This window comes from Protopterus annectens, chromosome 2.part1 (genome assembly GCF_019279795.1).
Source record: "Protopterus annectens isolate FY-2018-M chromosome 2.part1, PAN1.0, whole genome shotgun sequence".
Classification (NCBI taxonomy): Eukaryota; Metazoa; Chordata; order Ceratodontiformes; family Protopteridae; genus Protopterus; species Protopterus annectens.
This window is the reverse complement of record NC_056729.1, coordinates 100,629,784-100,648,842: the sequence shown is the minus strand read 5'-3', so window position 1 is coordinate 100,648,842 and position 19,059 is coordinate 100,629,784. Positions and strand designations below refer to the sequence as shown.

General features: G+C 43.6%; 1 protein-coding gene across 3 annotated transcripts in view; it reads right to left on the bottom strand.

Annotated features, from left to right (window-relative positions):
• Nucleotides 1-968: 968 nt before the first annotated feature.
• The window catches only part of FNIP2 (folliculin interacting protein 2), a 1,139,819-nt gene continuing 1,121,728 nt past the window's right edge, over nucleotides 969-19,059 (bottom strand). For all 3 annotated transcript variants that reach the window (XM_044062054.1, XM_044062052.1, XM_044062053.1), the window contains one exon: nucleotides 969-2,336. In XM_044062054.1, the coding sequence (XP_043917989.1) occupies nucleotides 2,258-2,336 (79 nt within the window). In that variant the 3' untranslated portion in view covers nucleotides 969-2,257. The remainder of the gene's footprint in view (nucleotides 2,337-19,059) is intronic.

Below are 19,059 nucleotides of genomic sequence, written 5' to 3'. Positions count from 1 at the left end.
CATATGCCAGTCAGATTAGTCTTGTTTGTAAAGTTCTGCCTATCCACTAATGATCTGCAAACCTAAGAATACAATATTTTTGAATGTTTACCTGCAACTTTCAATTTACATTTTAGCAGAACAAAAGATAGGATAAAGAGGCAGCTGCTAGAGTTTCATTTAAAAGATGGCTATTACAGGATCCAGGACCAAAGGAAAAAAGGTAGCAGCATCTTGAAACTTTACTGTGTTCATTCTAGCAAAGAGCTATTAATAGGTTCCTTGGAAAATTAGGTTAGGGCTACATATGTCAGAGCAACAATAAAGGCACACACCATTAGTGACAAGAGGACAAAACAGCTATATGGGATAGAAAAACATACATTCCATTTTCAAAAATATTTGTGGATGGAATCAAATTAAAGTCAAAGTTTTATGCTACTAAGTCCAATTTTGCAGCATTTCAAGTCCTTACTCAACACTACCAGTAGTCTGGAAAGTGTAGAGCCTTACAAATCCACACTGCACAAATAAAGCACTACCTACCTCACAAATGAAGGCTCACTAAAGAACAAATTTAGCCATACATATCTTAACTGCCTCAGCCTTGAAGCCTACATAAATTGTACTTTCATTTAAATGTCAAAAAATATACTTGCATGCCCAACAGTTACATGTACACAGGATGCTGTTGTACTGTCATGACATTTCACTAGCAAGTCTGTGATGGTAAGGGGGCTGGAATCAATATACTTGCAGCTGCTGGGTTTCAAAATAAGCTTTACAACTGCTCAGTTCTCTCACACCATGAGTAGATTAAGTTACATTATGCAAAACAGATCTTTCTGAAAATAAACTGATAATGCTAATCTCAACAAGGGGATGGAGTTGCTAATGGTTGGAAGCAGTTGTAGTTTCAATGCTTTGTTTCTATAAAGAAATGCCTATTTTAGGAAGAAGGTCTTTAATGATACTGAGTGCTAGCAAAGTGAAGTTATATTGCAGTTAACTCTGTATTGTTTAATGAAAGAGTAATCCATTTTAGGAAATTCATGTTTTCATCTACTTCATAACTATCAATAGGTCTTGATAACAGAATCACGCCTTTACAGGCCAATTTACAGTTTACACAACAACAAAAAAAAGTAAACAAGCGAAATGGTAGACTGGTAAACACAGGATCAAGTTAAAAAAAGTACCCGTTGTCATGACACAGAACAAACTGGGTAAATTCCACTGCTCCTGAGGCAAGAACAGTTGAAAACAGCTATTTTTGGTACCTTGTTTTGTAAACTCCACTCTGGACATTGGGAATGGCACACTATAAGTTATCTGAAAGAGACTAAAGGTGGTACACTGGATAACAAAATACAACATTCAATGCTTTACAGAATGGCAGTATTGTAGAACTGGATTCAGAACAGACTTGCCAGAGGTTCCACATACAATCTATATGGTTTTCACATTATTACCCATTATTATCCACTTTCTGTAATTCTTCCACATATCACATAACCAAACCTTTTCTCCACAGCAACATAAAAGAACAAGTAAGCTAAAGGCTTCTGATAAATTAAGACAGTAGACAAAAGATTAAGATGTTGGTTTCTACAAACAATGTAAACAATGAATAAAAACAGAAATAAAATTTCCCTTTCAAAATAAAATACAATGAGGAAAAGCATCTCTCCTTAAGACCCAGGAAAGCTAAGCAGATATGTCCTTGTTAACATGCTATTACAGCTTTCATTTGGTGCTCCCCTGGGATTTCTCAGACATGTCAGCAGCTGTTGTCTGTTTGTGTCCTTCAAATACAGAGGTTAAATCCACCACTGCAATAACAATCAATAACTGTCCACAGTACTGTTTACTTTCTATACCAAGCCTGACTTCTGTTGAAGGAATACTGCAAACAAATGCTACTTTCTGCAATGCATTGCACATTTATCCCACAATGAAAACATTCACTGAAATGAATAGTGTTCTTGTTGACCTCTGTTTATATGAGGTGACGGATAAGTATAATATATATTAAAACTCATTTCTGTAGTGTTTCAGCTTTTTCCGCACTGAGCATCTCGGGGGATGAGTCCAACACGATGATCAGTGAAAGGTTTCTTCAGTTTCATTACACAGTGTAAACGATGGGTTGTACAGAGGAAAAAAATGGTACACAAGATTAGCACCCGCTGCATTTTAAGCCAAGACATAGTCAACGCTTTGTCTAGCTTTTGCATTTAATGTGTACAGTGGGAATGGATGTCCTGAGGTCTGTAGTTTACAAGAGTATTTGAGCAACATAAGGAGAATGGGTGCTGGCTATAGCAGCCAATAAAGGCAGGTCACTTGATTCAATTCTGAAAAAAAAAAATATATACACATGTATAAATATTGTCACCTCAACAGAAATTCCAGACTTACAATGGAAAAAGAAGTTTCACTTTTCAAAACAGTATAAAATTATCCACTGTAAACTAAAGCTTGATACATTCGGTGAACAAAACGAAACACATGCTGCAACAAGAGACAGCATAACCTTTTCAACAGCAAGCTGTATAAAACATGGAACTCTGATTATGCGGAATTCAGAAATTGTGTTTACAAGAGACTTTATTTTATCATTAGTGTCAATATTAAATGTTAACAATAAAAGCTGAAGATGGTGAGAAAATGTCCTCAAACATTTATACCAGAATTAATTTGCAGCAACTTTCTCAGTCCCATTACCTTCACCAAATGATCTGCCTCACAAACGCTTACCCAAAAAGACAGATAATTCAGGACACCATACATTATCAATGCTGTCCTTCCTGTCCACCTAAAAATGGTTGCAAATGCCTCCATGACTCAGCACTACATACTGTATTTTCTCACTAGTACAAAATATCAAGTGCTGAAAGCCTTTCCAACCACACTTTGTGGGAGCATATTATTTGTAGGGGCTACCTTGGACTTGTCTAAAGCACCCTCTACACATCAGATAATTTACAGGGTGGTAGTGCATGCAGTGAGACATAACCAAATGTAGTCAGTGGTACAGTAAGTTACAAAGCCAGCAGTCTCGCACCTTTAGCTGCTGTGCATCAGATGTGCTTACTGTATTGCCCTCCAAGAGACTAAATATGCTTATAAAATGGCTCAAATTTTAATCAAAACAAGTGCCACAGTATGTGTAAAGTACAGTTGTGTACACTTACCATAAATGTAGATGTTCAAGTGTATTCACTGTTACAGTCATCACACTTGGGTTATCTGCTTGCAGGTAAGCCCTCAGTTGGCTCGAATATCAGAGTCTTGGGATTTCTGCGTCAGATGCTGTTTCCTCATCCATGACGTCAGATTGTCAGGGGTATAAAACATGCAGCCTACACTATTACATCAACTTTTCTTGCCATGTGGGAGCCCGAAGCAGAAACAGTTCGCAAGTGCCTGTCGGCAGCTACCTGAAATTTTCGTTTTTTAAGTTTCAAACCTGAAGTCTTCTAAAGCTAAGTACCCCCCCCCCCAATTGGGGATCCTTTTTTCTTGCTCTAACCGATGTCAGAAAAAAGTTAACAATTGTCTTTGATGGTGGTTGATGACTGCAACAGTGAAACACAAAGAACATCTGTCTTGCACTATGTTCAAGTAAAACATTCCCTTCTCCTGAGGATGATTTGCACACATAGAGCAAAAGAAAGTGGAACAATGTGTATGCACACACAGAGCAAAAGAAAGTGGAACAATGTGTATGCACACGTGTGTGTGTGTGTGTGTACGTGTGTGTGTTGTGCAGGGGGCAAATTCCATGCGACTGCCCACAAGATTCAAAGGGATTCCTATTTTAAAGAATACAATAAGGAAGAACTTCAAACATTGCAAAGTAACTAAAGAAATCTGTTTACAAATGAAAACCACCACTATAGAGATCATACAATCAATGCAAAAAAGGCAACAAACACAAAGGTGAAATACCAAAATAAGTTTTGTAGGCGGTAAGCCCCCCTGCACTCTAGCTCTTTACCCAAAAACATTAATTGCATTGTCCTGCATCCCTGGTGAAAGGTTAAGCACAGCATGTCATCTATTCCATTCCACCTACACAAGTAACACCTAACACCACTGGCAGCAAAATAACAACTTGGCTCCATGACTGCAACAATGAAACACAAAGAAAGTACAGTTGTGTACACTTACCATAAATGTAGATGTTTGAGTGTATTCACTGTTGCAGTCATCACATTTAGGTTATCCCTGCCAGGGTAGCCCTCGGCTGGCCTGAATACCAGAGGCTTAGTATTTCTGCGTCGGTTGCTGTTGCTTCAGGACTGACGTCAGGTCGTCAGTAGTATAATGTAAGGCAGCCAACGCCATTACCTCAGTTTTTCTTGCCCCGTCAGGAGCCACCAAGTGGGAGCCAGGTTCTGGTGGAGGAACCCCACCAGTAGAAAGTAAATACCAAAATGTTCCTTGTAAGGAGAGAGAGAAGAAAGAAGAGGGGGGCGGAGGGAGGGAAACCAGGACTGCAACAGTGAATACACTTGAACATCTACATTTATGGTAAGTGTACACAACTGTACTATGTTCTTCGTCTTTCACTGTTGCAGTCATCACACTTGGATTGATTCCGAAAGCTAAGAAAAAGGGAGGGGGCAGTCAAGGAGACTAGAGGCTGGCTAGGATGACTGCAGTGGCAAAGCCTGCCCTGGATTTGGAGAAGATAGGCAGATGGTAATGTCTGGTAAAAGTGTGAACAGATGTCCAGGTGGCAGCCTCCAGTATGTCCCTGGTGGGGAATCCTCTGAGGAAAGCTGCAGAGGTGGAGACTGCTCTGGTGGAGTGAGTCCTGACCCCCTTAGGGGGAGGCTTTCCGTGTTGCTTGTAACCGAAATGGATACAGTGTGCTATCCACTTGGAATTGTTTTTTGGAGATGGCTTTGCCCTCTGCCCCTGCAGCAAAGCTAACCAGCAACTGATCAGTCTTTCTAAATGATTTAGTCCTGTCAAGATAGACTCTGAGCTCTGTGCACATCTAGAGAGTGCAGGACCTTTTCCCCTTTGCTCTGTGGGTTAGGGAAAAAGGTGGGCAAATGAATGGATTGGTTGAGAGCCACACTGGACACCACTTAGGGTTTCCCTCAAGACTAACCCATCCTTCATGCCCAACCAGCATGGAAGATGATGAAAGACTCCACAGCCATGAGTGCAGCTCGGAGACCCTTTTGGCTGAAGTGACGGGCCAGAAGAAAAGCTGTCTTCCAGAAGAGAAACTTTAACTCTGCTGAAGATGCTGGTTCAAAGGGGATAGGGTGAGCTTTTACAACACAAAGTTAAGGTCCCAGGCTGGGGTAGGTGCTCTTCTGAGTGGCCTCAAGTTGCTAGCTCCTCTTAGGAATTGTTTGATCAGAGGGTGTGAGAAAAGGGGCTGCTCAGTGGGGAAATAAGCAGAGATGGCAGAGGCATGAATTTTAATAGAGGAATAAGAGAGACTACTGTGTAGCAGTTCAGCTATGTAATCCAGGATAAGAGGGAGGGCTGTGCCGCATTGGCTCCCTTAGCCTGAATCCAGGTGCAGAAACTCTTCCATTTGTCAGCATAAGACTTTCTAGTGCTAGGGCATCTGGCCTCACGTATAACATCTAGAACCTGTTTACTGAGGTTGGCAGATTGATCAGTGGTTAGGGAATAAGCCAAGCTGCCAAACTGAGGGTCTGCAATTTGGGATGCACAAATTCTCCTTCTCTCTGGGTCAAGAGGGTTGGGGGTCTGAGTGAGACGCCATGGTGGCAATGGGGATAGGCTGCGCAGCAGTGGGTACCAGTGCTGGAGAGGCCAGTCTGGAGCAATAAGAATTGTCCTTAGTTTTTCCTACCTTATTTTGAGCAGTACCTTGGGGATAAGAGGCAGTGGAGGAATGGCACAGACCGATAGACTGACCCAGGAGAAGGACAGGGCATCCACTTTCCAAGCCATGCAGAGATGCTCCCTGGTGCAGAACTTGCTTAGCTGATGGCTGGTGTGGGAGGCAAAGAGATCGACCTTCGAGGTGCCCCATTTCTGAGTTATTAGGGTAAAGGTTCTTTTGTCTAGCTGCCACTCATGTGGGTCCAGGAGATTTCTGCTTAAGTGGTCTGCCAGAGAGTTTAGAGAACCTGGTAGGAATTGTGCTAACAGGTGGAGTTGCATGGCAGAGGCTGTGTGCCAAAGGGTCATGGCCAGCCTGCATAGAGGGTAGGAGTGAGTCCCTCCCCGTTTGTTGATATACCACATCAGAGTGGTGTCTGTTTTGATCAGGAGAGCCCCTGGGGAGAGAAGGGGCCTGAAAGCTGTCAATGTGTGCTGGACAGCTAACATCTTTTTTTGGCTAATGTGCAAATGGATTTGCTGTGGGCTCCATTGGCCCTGTATGCACCTGCCGTCCAGGTGTGCACCCCAGGCATAGTCTGATGCATCTGTGGTGAGGGTCTGGGCAGGGGTGGTGGTGGTGGTGAGAAAAGTAGTCTCTTGTTGTGGGAGCATACTGCTGCCCACCAAAGAAAATCTTTCCTGAGGCAAGGTATCATGGGTATAAGAGTTTCCAGGTCTTGACAGTGTTGGCACCAAAGGCTTTTTAGGTACCACTGAAGTTTCCTCATATGCAGTCTGGCATATGGAACGAGTAGAATTCAAGATGCCATGGAACCCCACAGTTTGCAGGATTTTCTTTGCGGATAACTGAGGTCTGGTGGTTAGTTGAGAAAAGTAGGCTGTCAGGAAAGTTTGCTTTTCTGGTGTAAGGAATGCCATCTGGGATGCTGTGTCTAGGCTTGCTCCCAGGAATATAATCCTTTGGGCGAGTACTTGTTTGGACTTCTTTTCATTGATAGTGTACCCTAGGGAGGTCAGTAGGGACTTTACAAAGGCCAGGTGCTTGAGCAGCTTTTCCGGACTGTCTGTCCGAATTAGGCAGTCTAATTATGGGTAGAATTTGGATATTCCTTTGTCTGCAAAAGGCAATGGCCGGAGCCAGACATTTTGTGAAAACTCTGGGAGCAGTAGATAAGCCAAAGGGAAGTGCAGAGAACTAAAAATCCAGAGATCCTGCCCTGAAACGTAGACATTTCCTGCATGACTCCCTGATAGGAATGTGGAGGTAGGCCTCTTTTAGGCCTAGGGTGGCTAGCCAAGCATCCTTGGACAGTATGGGTAGCAGTTGCTGGAGGGTGAGCATTTTGAATTTTGGTATCACCAGGAAGGTGTTTAGGATGTATAGATCAAGGATGGGGTGCCAGGTGCCCTCTTTTCTGGGTACCAGAAAAAGTCTGGAGTAGAAACCTTGGCCTTTCTGTTCTGCAGGAATGTGCTCTACTGCCCTCATAGACAGCAAGGAAAGGACTTGTTTTTGCACCTCTGCCCACTGGTTTGGAGGTAGATCTGGGAACCCTTCTGGAGTTGGAAGAGTGTGGAAAGAAAATTTGCATCTCTGGGACACTAAGTTAAGGACCCAGTGGTCGTTGGTAATTGCGGCCCAGGTGCTTGCATGAAAGGAGAGTTTTCCTCCTAGGCGTAAGTGAAGGTGGGCAGAGGGAGGGGGTGGGGGAGGAGATTCATTGTGAGTTCTTACCATGAGGGGGTGGCTTAGTTTTTGAAGTGGAGGAATTCCACTGTTTTGGTCTCTGCATTCCCTGTGGTTGCTGTCTGGGGGGGGGGGGGTCTAGGCGGAACTGACCTGGTGGGTGCAGGAAAGGACCAGTGCTTGGAGGGGCAATGCCTGTTGAACCTGGGTGTCTGGACCTGTAAAAAATCCTTAACTGCCTGCATAGATTTAGCTTTTTCTTCCATTTTTTTAAGCCTACCTCTGCCTTGGTGCCAAATAAGTTGTCTTTGTGCAAGGGTGGATCCAAGAATTTAGATTTAACATGGTCTGGCAAGGGCTGTTCCTTAATCCATGCATGCCTTCTAAGGACAGAACCGGTGACTGCTGCCCTGCAAGAAGCTTCTAGGGCATCAAAACCACAGTGCCAGGTGTGCTTAGTTACTTGACTTGCAGAATGCATTAACTCTTGCAACTCTTTAGATTGTGCACAAGCAGGAAAGGAAGACATTTTTTGTTTGAGGAGTTCCATGGTATGTTGCTGAAATTTTAGCATATGGAATTGGCAATTTAGTGCTCGGATAGCAAGAGTAGCAGAGGTGTATACTTTTTTACCCCATCTGTCTAGTGCTCGGGAATCCCTATCTGAGGGGGTGGTATTCTTATCTGAGGTTGCTTTAATTCCTTTAGGCCCTTGATAAAATACCTCAGGGTCAGCAGTAGGATTTTTAAAAAGAAATATGTGAGAGTCAGGGACTCTAACACCTGTCAGGTTTTCTGGTGCAGGAGGTAGGGTGTCAGGAGTCAAACTGGATTCCAGGAAAACATCGTCCACAACATTAAGGACTGGGGGAATGGCCAGGGGTCTGTGCTGTGGAAGACCTAAGAATTTCCTGAGTCTCTCTTTAGACTGAGGGTAGTCCTGACATTCCCATTGGAAATGTTCCCTTAAGGTATGAAGGGTTTCCCCAAAGGAAAAGTCCTCGGGGGGAGAGGCTGAAGGAATGGAGTTCTCTGCATTAGAATCCTCTTAAGCAGAGAGGGGTTGCATGTCTGAATATTCAGATGCATCAGTCTAATCAGACTCCTGTTCGGACAAAACTACTGGGGACAGATCTCTTTCTTTTGGAAGGGGAAGCTTGGCTTCCCCTGATTAGCATGATAAGGTCTTCCGCCATTTTAAGCATTTGAGACTGAGGCAAGGAAGCAGCTACCTGAGATTGGGTTGTCGGTTTCTTGGGTGTGGTTCGTACCCTGGGCCTTAGAAACTCAGTAGTTTTCAAAAGAACAGTAGACGTGAAAGAAGTAGGTTTGTGTCGAGAATCAGTAGTGCAAAGTACTTTCTCGGAAGCCAGTGCCTGCTCAGCGGCTCTGGACCCATCCAAGGGAGAGAACCACAGGATCCTTACTCGAAAAAGAGTTTTGCGGCATACCGGACTTCGAAAGGGTCTTGGTAGCAGCCTGTGAATCCATACTAGTGGGCATCAGGGGCTGCGAAAGCACCTCACTGAGGACCGGAGAACTGACGACTAACTTAACGGAAGCGTCGTCGGCAGTTTTGGACCTATGCAGTCGGTCTCTGTCTTTATCATTACATTTTTCCAGAAGATCTGTCGGATGGCTTACCGAAGCCATATCGGAATTCGAGGAGTGTAAGTGAAAATATCTAGCTACAATAAGGGCCCGACTATGTATAATTCTGGCATTGAACAAAGCACAAAAGTAACAGCGGGGGATGTTGTGGTCTGGGCCTAAACAAGTGACACAGTAGGAATGAAAGTCTCAGTGTGGTATTTGCTTTCTACAGGCGAGACAATTGTTAACTTTTTATGACTTCGGTTAGAACAAGAAAAAAAGATCCCCAAATGGGGTACTTAGCTTTAGAAGACTTCATCTTCAATTCGGAAATGAAAAACTCGGGTATCGGTTGACCGGCACTCGTGCAAACTGCTTCTGCTTTGGGCTCCTCTGCAAGAAAGACTGATGTAATGGCGTCGGCTGCCTGTTTTTAAACTACTGATGACCTGACATCAGTCCTGGAGCGACAGCTACCGATGCAGAAATATTAAGCCCCCGGTATTCAGGATGACTGATGTATACTCTAGCAGGGATAACCAAAATGTGATGACTGCAACAGTGAAACACAAAGAACATCTGTATAGTTCCATCAGATAAGGAACTGAAAGCACAAAGTACAGTTGTGTACACTTACTATAAGTGTAGATGTTCAAGTGTATTCACTGTTGCAGTCATCACACTAGGGTTATCTGCCTGCAGGTAGCCCTCATTCAGCCCGAATACCAGTGTCTTGGGATTTCTGCGTCGGATGCTGTCACTTCTTCCAGGACCTCAGGGGTATAAAACAGGCAGCCAATGCCATTACATCAGTTTTTCTTGCCCAAAATGTCAAGAGCCCCCATATAGGAAGCTAATATATGGTGGGAACACCACCAGTAAAAAGTAAATACCACTGCCAGTAAAAATGGCTATAGAGAGGAGAGGTAGAAAGGATAGAGAAAACCAGGGGGCTGGAGGGAGGGAAACCAGGAATACAACAGTGAATACACTCGAACATCTACATTTATGGAAGTGTATGGTAGTACACGACTGTACTATGTTCTTCGTGTTTCACTGTTGCAGTCATCACACTTGGGTTGATTCCAAAGCTGAGGAAGGATGGAGGCAGTCAAGAGGTGTTAGGGCTGGCTAGCAGACCTTGTAAGACTGCTGTAGCAAATAAAGCTCCGGATTTAGAAAAAAAATAGGTACATGGTAATACTTGGTGAAGGTGTGTACAGAACTCTAGGTTGCAGCTTCCACAATGTCCCTGGTAGGAACTCCCCTGAGAAATGCTGTAGAGGAGGAAGTAGCCCTAGTGGAATGTGTTCTGATCCCCCTGTGGGGTAGGTTTTCCATGGTGCTTGTAGCAGAAATAGATGCAGTGTGCTATCAATTTGGAAATTGTTTGTTTTGAAATGGCCTTGCCCTCTGTCTCTGTAGCAAAGCTGACTAGCAGCTGGTCAGACTTTCTGAAAGGTTTAGCCCTGTCAAGGTAAAACCTGAGCTGTCACTGCACGTCCAAGGAGTACAGGATCCTTTCCCCTTTATTCTGAGGATTAGGGAAGAAGGCTGGCAAATGGATGGATTGGTTTAGAGCCACACTGGACACCACCTTAGGCATAAAGGATGGGTTAGTCCTGAGGGAAACCCTGTCAGAATGGAAAATAATGAAGGGTTCCACAGCCATAAGGGCCTGTAACTCAGACGCTCTTCTTGCTGAAGCTATGGCTAAAAGCAAGGCTGTTTTCAAAGAGAGGAATTTTAACTCTGCTGAACCAGAAAGTTCAAAAGGGGGAAGCGTGAGCTTTTTCAGTACAAAGTTAAAGTCCCAGGCAGGGGTGGGTGCTCTCCTAGGGGGTCTTACGTTGTTAGCCCCTCTCAGGAACTGTTTGACGAGAGGGTGAGAAAATAGAGGTGGCTCAGTATTATAATGAGTTGAGATGGCAGAGGTATGAATCTTAATGGAGAAGGATAGGCCTCTGTGGAGTAGCTCTGCTAGGTAATCCAGGATTAGAGGTAAGGAGGGCACTGCTGTGACCTTTCCTTGAGACTGATTCCAACAACAATATCTTTTCCGCTTTTCAGCATAGGATTTCGTAGTACTAGGCCTTCTGGCTTCAAGAATGATGTCCAGCACCTGTTTGTTGAGGGTTTCTGGTGGTGTATTCAAGGGATAAACCAGGCTGCAAGGTTTAGGGTTTGCAACTGTTGATACAAAATCTGTCCCTCCTGCTGAGACAGCAGGGTAGGAGTCACTTGAAGGTGCCAGGGTGGCACTGTTGTCAGACTGAATAAGAGTGGGTACCAGTGCTGATGTGGCCAATCTGGGGCAATAAGAATTGCCCTTGGCTTGTCCTGTTAGATCTTGAGTAGTACTTTTGAGAGGAGGGGCAGAGGGGGGAAGGCATAAACTGAGAGGTTTTCCCATTGGAAGGATAGGGCATCCACCTTCCAGGCCCTTCTGTGAGGGTTCCTGGTGCAGAATTTGCTCAACTGGTTGTTCTCTGGGGAGGCAAAGAGGTCCACCCCCAGTTTCCACCACCTCTGGATTAGAAGGTTGAAGGTGTTGGGCTCCAATTTCCACTCTTGTGGGTCTAGGAGATTTCTGCTTAAGTCGTCTGCCAGTGAATTTTGTTTGCCTGGCAGGAATTGAGCTTGTAGATGCACTTGGTTGCTCAAGACTGTGTTCCACAGGACCATGGCTAACCTGCAGAGTGGGTAAGAATGGGTTCTCCCCTGCTTGTTTATGTACCACATAACTGTGGTGTGTGTTTTATCAGCAGCTGTCCTGGAAGGATTAGGTATTTGAAGGCTGTCAGAGCATTCTGTACAGCTAGCATCTTTTTTTGATTGATGTGCAGGAGAATTTGGCCTGGGCTCCAGTGGCCCTGAATGCATTTGCCTGCCATGTGAGCCCCCCATGCATAGTCTGATGTGTCTGTTGTCAGGGTTTGGGCGGCAAGGGGTTGAGTGAAAGGCAGTCCGTTGTGCTTGCATGCTTCTGCCCACCAAATGAACTCGGCCCTTAGACAAGGTAAAATTGGAATGATTGTTTCCAGGTCCTAAGAATGTTGGCACCAAAGACCTTTTTAAGTACCACTGAAGTTTCCTCATATGCAGTCTTGCATATGGAATTAGCAGAATAAATGAAGCCATAAACCCTAGGGCTTGCAGTATTTTCCTTGCAGATAGCAGGGTTCTGGTGGCCATTTGTTTGAAGTAGTTGGTCAGATAGACCTGTTTTTCTGGAGTGAGAAATGCCGTCTGGGAAGCTGTATCCAAGCTTGCGCCCAGGAATACAATCTTTTGACTGGGGGCACCAGTTGTGATTTCTTTTCATTGATGGTGTGCCCCAATGAAGTGAGAAGGCTTTTTACAAATGCCATGTGCTGAAGTAGCAATTCCTGAGTGTCCGCCTGAATCAGGCAATCTTCCAAGTACGGGAAATTTTGGATATTTCTCTTCCTGCAATATGCAATGGCTGGAGCCAGGCACTTTGTGAATACTCTGGCGCAGTAGATAAGACAAAGGGAAGTGCAGAAAACTGATAGTGCATAGAGTCTGCCCTGAAGCATAGATAATTCCTGCTTGACTCCTTGATGAGGATGTGCAGATGAGCTTCTTTTAAGTCTAGGGTGACTAACCAGGCATCCTTTGCTAGCGCAGGGAGAAGCTGTTGCAGGGTAAGCATCTTGAATTTTGGGACCACCAGAAAGGTGTTGAGAATTGATAGAGCCAGGATTGGGCGCCAAGAGTCCTCTTTTCTGGGCACCAGGAAAAGTGTGGAGTAGAAACCCTGCCCCCTTTGTTCTACTGGAACAGGTTGAATAGCTCTGATATTGAGCAGGGAAAGTACTTGCTTTTGAGCCTCTACCCACTGGTTTGGAGGAAGGTCTGGAAACTCACTTGGGGTTGGCAGAAAACGGAAGTAGAATCTATACCCCTGGGATACAATGTTTAGGACCCATCGGTCCTGAGTAATGGACATCCAGATCGTTGCATGAAGGGCAAGTTTTCCTCCTAGGGGCACAAGTAATTGGGCAGGGCTGGGAAGGATAATTAAAGTCATTGTGAGCTTTTTCCATTAGGGGGTGGCTTACCACTCCTTGTTTTTGAGGTGGGAGCACTCCATTGTTTATATCTCTGCGTACCCTGTGACTATAGTCTGGGTGGCCTGTTTCCCCTGGGTTTGGACTGAGAAGCTCTGGAAGGGGCTGGAAAGGACCAGTTTTTAGAATGCCAATGCCTACTGAATCTAGGTGGCTGCACTTGTAAGGATTCTTTTCTTTCATATTTTTAAGAACCTCTTCAGCTTTGGTGCCAAACAAACAGCCCTTCTTTAAAGGAGCATCTAGTAATTTTGATTTGACATGATCTGGCAATGTTTGTTCCTTCAGCCAAGCATGCTTTCTCAGTACAGACCCAGTGACTGCAGCCCTGCAAGATGCTTCTAGGGCATCAAAGCCACACTGCAAAGTATGCTTACTGACTTGGTTTGCAGAATGCATTAACTTTTGTAAATTTTTACTTTCTGCATAATCTGGGAGTAACCCCATTTTTTGTTTAATTAGTTCCATAATATGTTGCTGGTACTTCAACATGTGAAACTGTCAATTTCAATGGCCTGATGGCAAGAGTTGCAGAGGTATATACCCTCTTACCCCATCTGTCTAAAGCTCTGGAATCCCTGTCTGAAGGGGTAGAGGTTTTGGCTGTAGTAGCCTTAATACTTTTAGGTCCCTGGGAAATGATCTCTGGATAAGCAGTAGGATTCTTGGAGAAATTTGTGAGAATCAGGTACTCTGTAGTACCTGCCAGGTTTTCTAGGGGCCGGGGGTAAGGTGTCTGGAGTAAGACTGGATTCCATGAAGACATCATCTACAGCATCCAGGACAGGGGGTATAGCTACAGGCCTGTCCTGAGGCAACTTTAAAAATTCTCTGAGTCTCTTTCTGGACTGAGGGTAGTCCTGGCATTCCCAGCAGAAATACTCTCTTAAAGTATGCACGGTTTCACCAAATGAAAAATCCTCTGGAGAGGAGGCAAAGGGAATGGATTCCTCTGCATCTGAATCCTCATAGGTTGATAAGGGCATGTCCTGAAAATCAGAATGGTCAGAGTCATCAGACTCCTGGTCTGTAGAATCAGAATGAAACTCAATTCTTTGTCTCTTAGCAGGGGAAGGCTGGCTTCCCCTAATTAGGGTAATAAGGTCTTCAGCAATTCTAAGCATTTGTTTTTGTGGCATGGGAGCTTGAGCATGCACTTTGGTCATCGGTTTTCTAGGTGTAGTGCGTACTCAGAGTCTAAGAAACTCAGTAGTTTTAGCTAAAAACAAAGTCGTCTGTTTAATTCGGACATCGGTAGGTCGGAATACATCCTCAGAAGCCAGTGCCTGCACAGTGGCTCCGGACCCATCCAAGGTAGAGGCATCTGCAGGTTCCATAGTTGAAGAAGCATATTGCGGCATACCAGACTCCGAATGGGTCTCAGCAGAGGCCTGTGAATCAGTAGAAGCAGGCATTAGGGGCTGCAAAGGCACCTCACTGAGTACCGGTGGACAGGCGAATAGCTTAACGGAAGCATCGTCGGCAGTTTTGGACCTATGCGGACTGTCTCTGTCTTTATCTTTATGTTTTTTCGGAAGATCAGTAGTCGGATGGCTTATCGAAGCCATTTCTGAATATGGAGAACGGCAGCGAAAGAATTTAGTGACAAAGATAGCCCGATGATGAATGGCTCAGGCGTTAAATAAGGCATAAAACCAACAGTGAGGAACGTCGTGGTCTGGGCCTAAACAGGTGATGCAGTAAGAATGAAAATCTGTGAGGTATTTGCTTTCCACAGGCAAAACAATTGTTAACTTTTTTTGACATAGGTTACAGCAAGAAAAAAGGATCCCCAACAGGGTACTTAGCTTTAGAAGACTTCAGGTTTGAAGCACAAAAAACGAAAATTTCAGGAAGTGGCAGACCGGCACTTATGAACTGCTTCGGGCTCCTCGGCAGGAAAGACTGATGTAATGGCATCGGCTGCCTGTTTTATACCCTTGATGACCTGACGTCATGAAAGAAGTGACAGCATTCGACGCAGAAATCCCAAGACTCTTATATTCGGGCCGATTGAGGGCTACCTGGAGGCAGATAACCCTAGTGTGATGACTGCAACAGTAAAACACGAAGGACATCTACATGTTGTCAAACCTTTTTTAGATGACAGTAGAATGTCATTTAGTCTTGATAAATGTGCAAAAACAACCTTTACAGCAGGAAAACTGCAGCACCAAGAAAACATCAGTTTGGGACAAGAATGTGATAAAAGAACTTGAACAAGAGGGAATGTATAAATATTTGGGAATTTATGAATGATCAACAATAAAACATGAACAAATGCAAATAAAACTTTGTAAGGAATAATTTAGAAGACATATTAATCCTGAAAACCGCTTTGACATCTAGGAGCAAATTTCAAGCTATAAACCAATTTGCTCTTCCTATCCTAACTTACAGTTTTGGAGTGATTAACTGGCCACAAAATCTGTTGTATAGATTACACAGGAAAACAAGAAGGATGCTTCATGCTCACCAAATGATTTATAAAAATCACTGCATACCAAGATTATATATTCCCCATTCAGGAGGAGGGATGGGCCTCCTTGAAATTGATTCCATGCACAGCTCTGCAATTATGGGATTGCACATATATCTGCTGACCTCAAGACCCAAACGTAGTGAAAGTTTTGAAACGTGAGGAGAACAAATTTAAGATGACTTCTCTGCTTAATCTAGCAGAAGCATATCGGTGTCAAGCAGGAATGGACATCAAATCAGAAGTAGACAAAAATCAGGCAGCAACTGAATGTGACAAAAAACAAAGTATATAAGGTGAAGGACCAGAAAAGAAGGCAAGAAATGTGGAAAATGCATAAATACAGTTGCAGGTATAGAAAACTTCTGGAAGAACCTCATGTTGATCAGGGTCAAACACAGGAATGGTTAAAGAGAGGCAAATTCAAACCAAGAGATGAAAGGTTAATAATGGCAGCCCAAGATAGTGGGCTACGGACATGTTGGTTTACAAAGTCCATTAAACATGTGGGAGAAACAGACAAATGTAGGTTTTGTAAAACAAAGTTGGAAACAGTTGCACACCTCGTTGCTGGTTGTGACATACTAATGGCAGAAGGACTGCACACTGAAAGGCATAATAATGTGGCGAAACTATTGCACTGGGGATTGTGCAAACATTATGGTATTGAAGTGGCTGAAAAACACTGGAAACATGAGCCACAAAGCATCACAGAAAATGATGAAGTTTACATCACATGGGATCACCGATTACCAACAGTTCAAAAAACAGATGCTAGAAAACCACATATAGTGGTCCATGAAAAGAAGACAAAAATAGCATTGATCACTGAAATCGCCACACCCAGTGACTACAGTGTCTTGTGTACAGAGAGACACAGTCATAAAAACATCAGGATTTGCAGGCAGAAATGAGAGCAATGTGGAAGAAAGATGCCCAGACAGTTCCAATAGTAGTAGGAGCAATAGATCTTATAAAAACGAATCTACAGTCGTACTTAGATATGTTACCAATACATATAACCCTGTACAAATTGCAGGAGTCTCCATTACTGGGAACACTGCAGGTGCTGCAAAGAGCACTTCTGGCTGGCATCAAAGATTGAAACAATAGTAATTTCATGAACGTTAATCGCACTTTGACTTAGGAATGGGGTCCATTTCAGTCATGGTATTAGAAACCCAAAAGACTTGGAGAAATTAAAAAAGCAGTAATCTACTTCTCTTATTTTATTCAAATTTAATTTGGATGACTGGATGGAAAACTATAAATTCACCCTGGTTTAGCACCCATGTCCCTCATGGAAAGGGGCAACAAGTAAATGTCCCAACACATCCTTGTTCTGCCTTCCACTGGGTTATTCATACAAAAAATATAGCAACTAAAACTATCAACGAGAATATAAGCCTAGGTTTCTTAAGATTCTCAGAGATCAATAGCCTAGCAAGTACCTATGAAACTAAAAGGACTCAATTATTCCCCAATCCATGGGAGGCATGAGGCTGAAAAAGTGGTGAGCCCACCAGAACTTTCACTTCGCACAGGAAGTGAACAAATGAAAGACTGATATACTGGTCTTTGGCTCACTGCTAGACTTGCACTGCCTTTTCCAACAGGGTCACATATTGCCATGTCAGTTCACATACCACATCACTGCTTCCCTGATGGACAAGAGCAGGAGTAGTGTTGATCTAAAGTCCCTACACATATTTCAGAGCCAGAATTACTGCCTTCAGACTGCGATAGCTTATGTGAATTGCTCCCTTTATTAAGGACCATACATTCCCTGAACAAGCCCATTGGGCCATATAACCCACCAGTGAAACTTCTGTCATCAGTTTTGAAGACAAATTTAGCTGCAATAAAGTAAAGCTCATGTTAACATTGTTGGGAAATGTCTACCCTTCAGGGTCTGGTGACAAGGCTCTGTCACCCACGTGAAAGGCGATGAGGACAGGATGACTTTACAGTCATTGGCACCTCACTATCCAGGGCAGCACCCTCATCTTAAGACACTTGGACTGGAACTGTGAAGACAGTGGCTGCCTGGAGCCTCAGGAAGTCCCCAATTTTGGACTTTCCAAGATGGCTGCATACCAAACAACAAGTTTAACTTCAGGTCTCATAATAAAAAAAAAAAAAAAAAAAAAAAAAAAAAAAAAAAAAAAATGGAAAGACAACTGCCAGGAACTTGTCACTTTTAGTAACTTCAGTTACTGGCCAGTGAGTACACTGCCTGGATTCTGGCAAAGAAGAAACTAAGAGTCTGAAAGAAAATCAACTAGAAAAAGTGAAAAGAAAACAATGACTGGGTAGAATCCTACAGCTGTTCAGCAAAAAAGGAGTTCAAGCTCTAGCTTTTGTTCAAGGCATGGCTTCCAGTAATATAGAGGAAAAAAAGTCAAATGTATTCAGAGCCGACTAAAATTAATGAAACACTGAAGGAGTATATCACCTGAAATAATGGTCTGGCAAAAATGAAAGAAGCTTTAAAGAGATATTCAGATGAGCTGAAAAAACTACACAATTCAGAAGTTGAAATGAAGGAAAAGGGTGGCCGAGTATGAAACTGCTCAAGAGAGATATTTCAAAAGTCAAAAGTAGTAGAATTAGAGGATGGAGCACATAGGGAAAATATGAGATTTTCTGCTGTACCAGCGAAACTAAAAGACAAAGGCTGTATTAATTTTATTAATGCACAAATAAGCAACTGGACTTGTATTCCACAACAGGAACTGTTAATTGAAAGGGCACACAGTGTGTATGCTCCAAACCTGGCCATAAGAAAGCAGCCAAGATCTGCATTAGTAAAGATGCAAACTGTAGAAAAATGGCACCTATGTCTCTAATGGACATAGATAACCTGTAAATGGTTCATCTCCCAGGCCCATAGGTGTGTACTAGGCTAATGATCATGGAGCCTTTAAAAGCCTAGCCCAAATTAAAAATGCCCAGGCACCACACCACCTGATGTTAGTTCATAGTGCCCCTATCCAGTAAGGGAACTAGAATGATCCCTGGAGTGAACCTTCTGTTACCCATCCACTCGTCAAGATTTCTCCTGAAGAGGGCCAGTGAGGTGCTCTGCTTGACATGAATGTGAAGCTTATACCAGAGTATGGGCAGTCTATGGGAGATGATACTGCCCCTCCAGCATGTTATGTTAACTGTGGTAATAAGGTTGTGATCTCTGGAGCTCTGGGATCGGGATTTCTTTAGGTGTAGCATTTCAAGTAGGGCTGGATCGGACGTGGCTTTGTAAGTCAAGCAGAGATCACCTCTAAGTAGTGAGAACAGCTGATGCTTACAATAGCAAGGGTATCAGAACTTGTCAGAGATTTGAGATAAATGGCTAGGCTTAAAAAGGCCCTTGCGGTTGT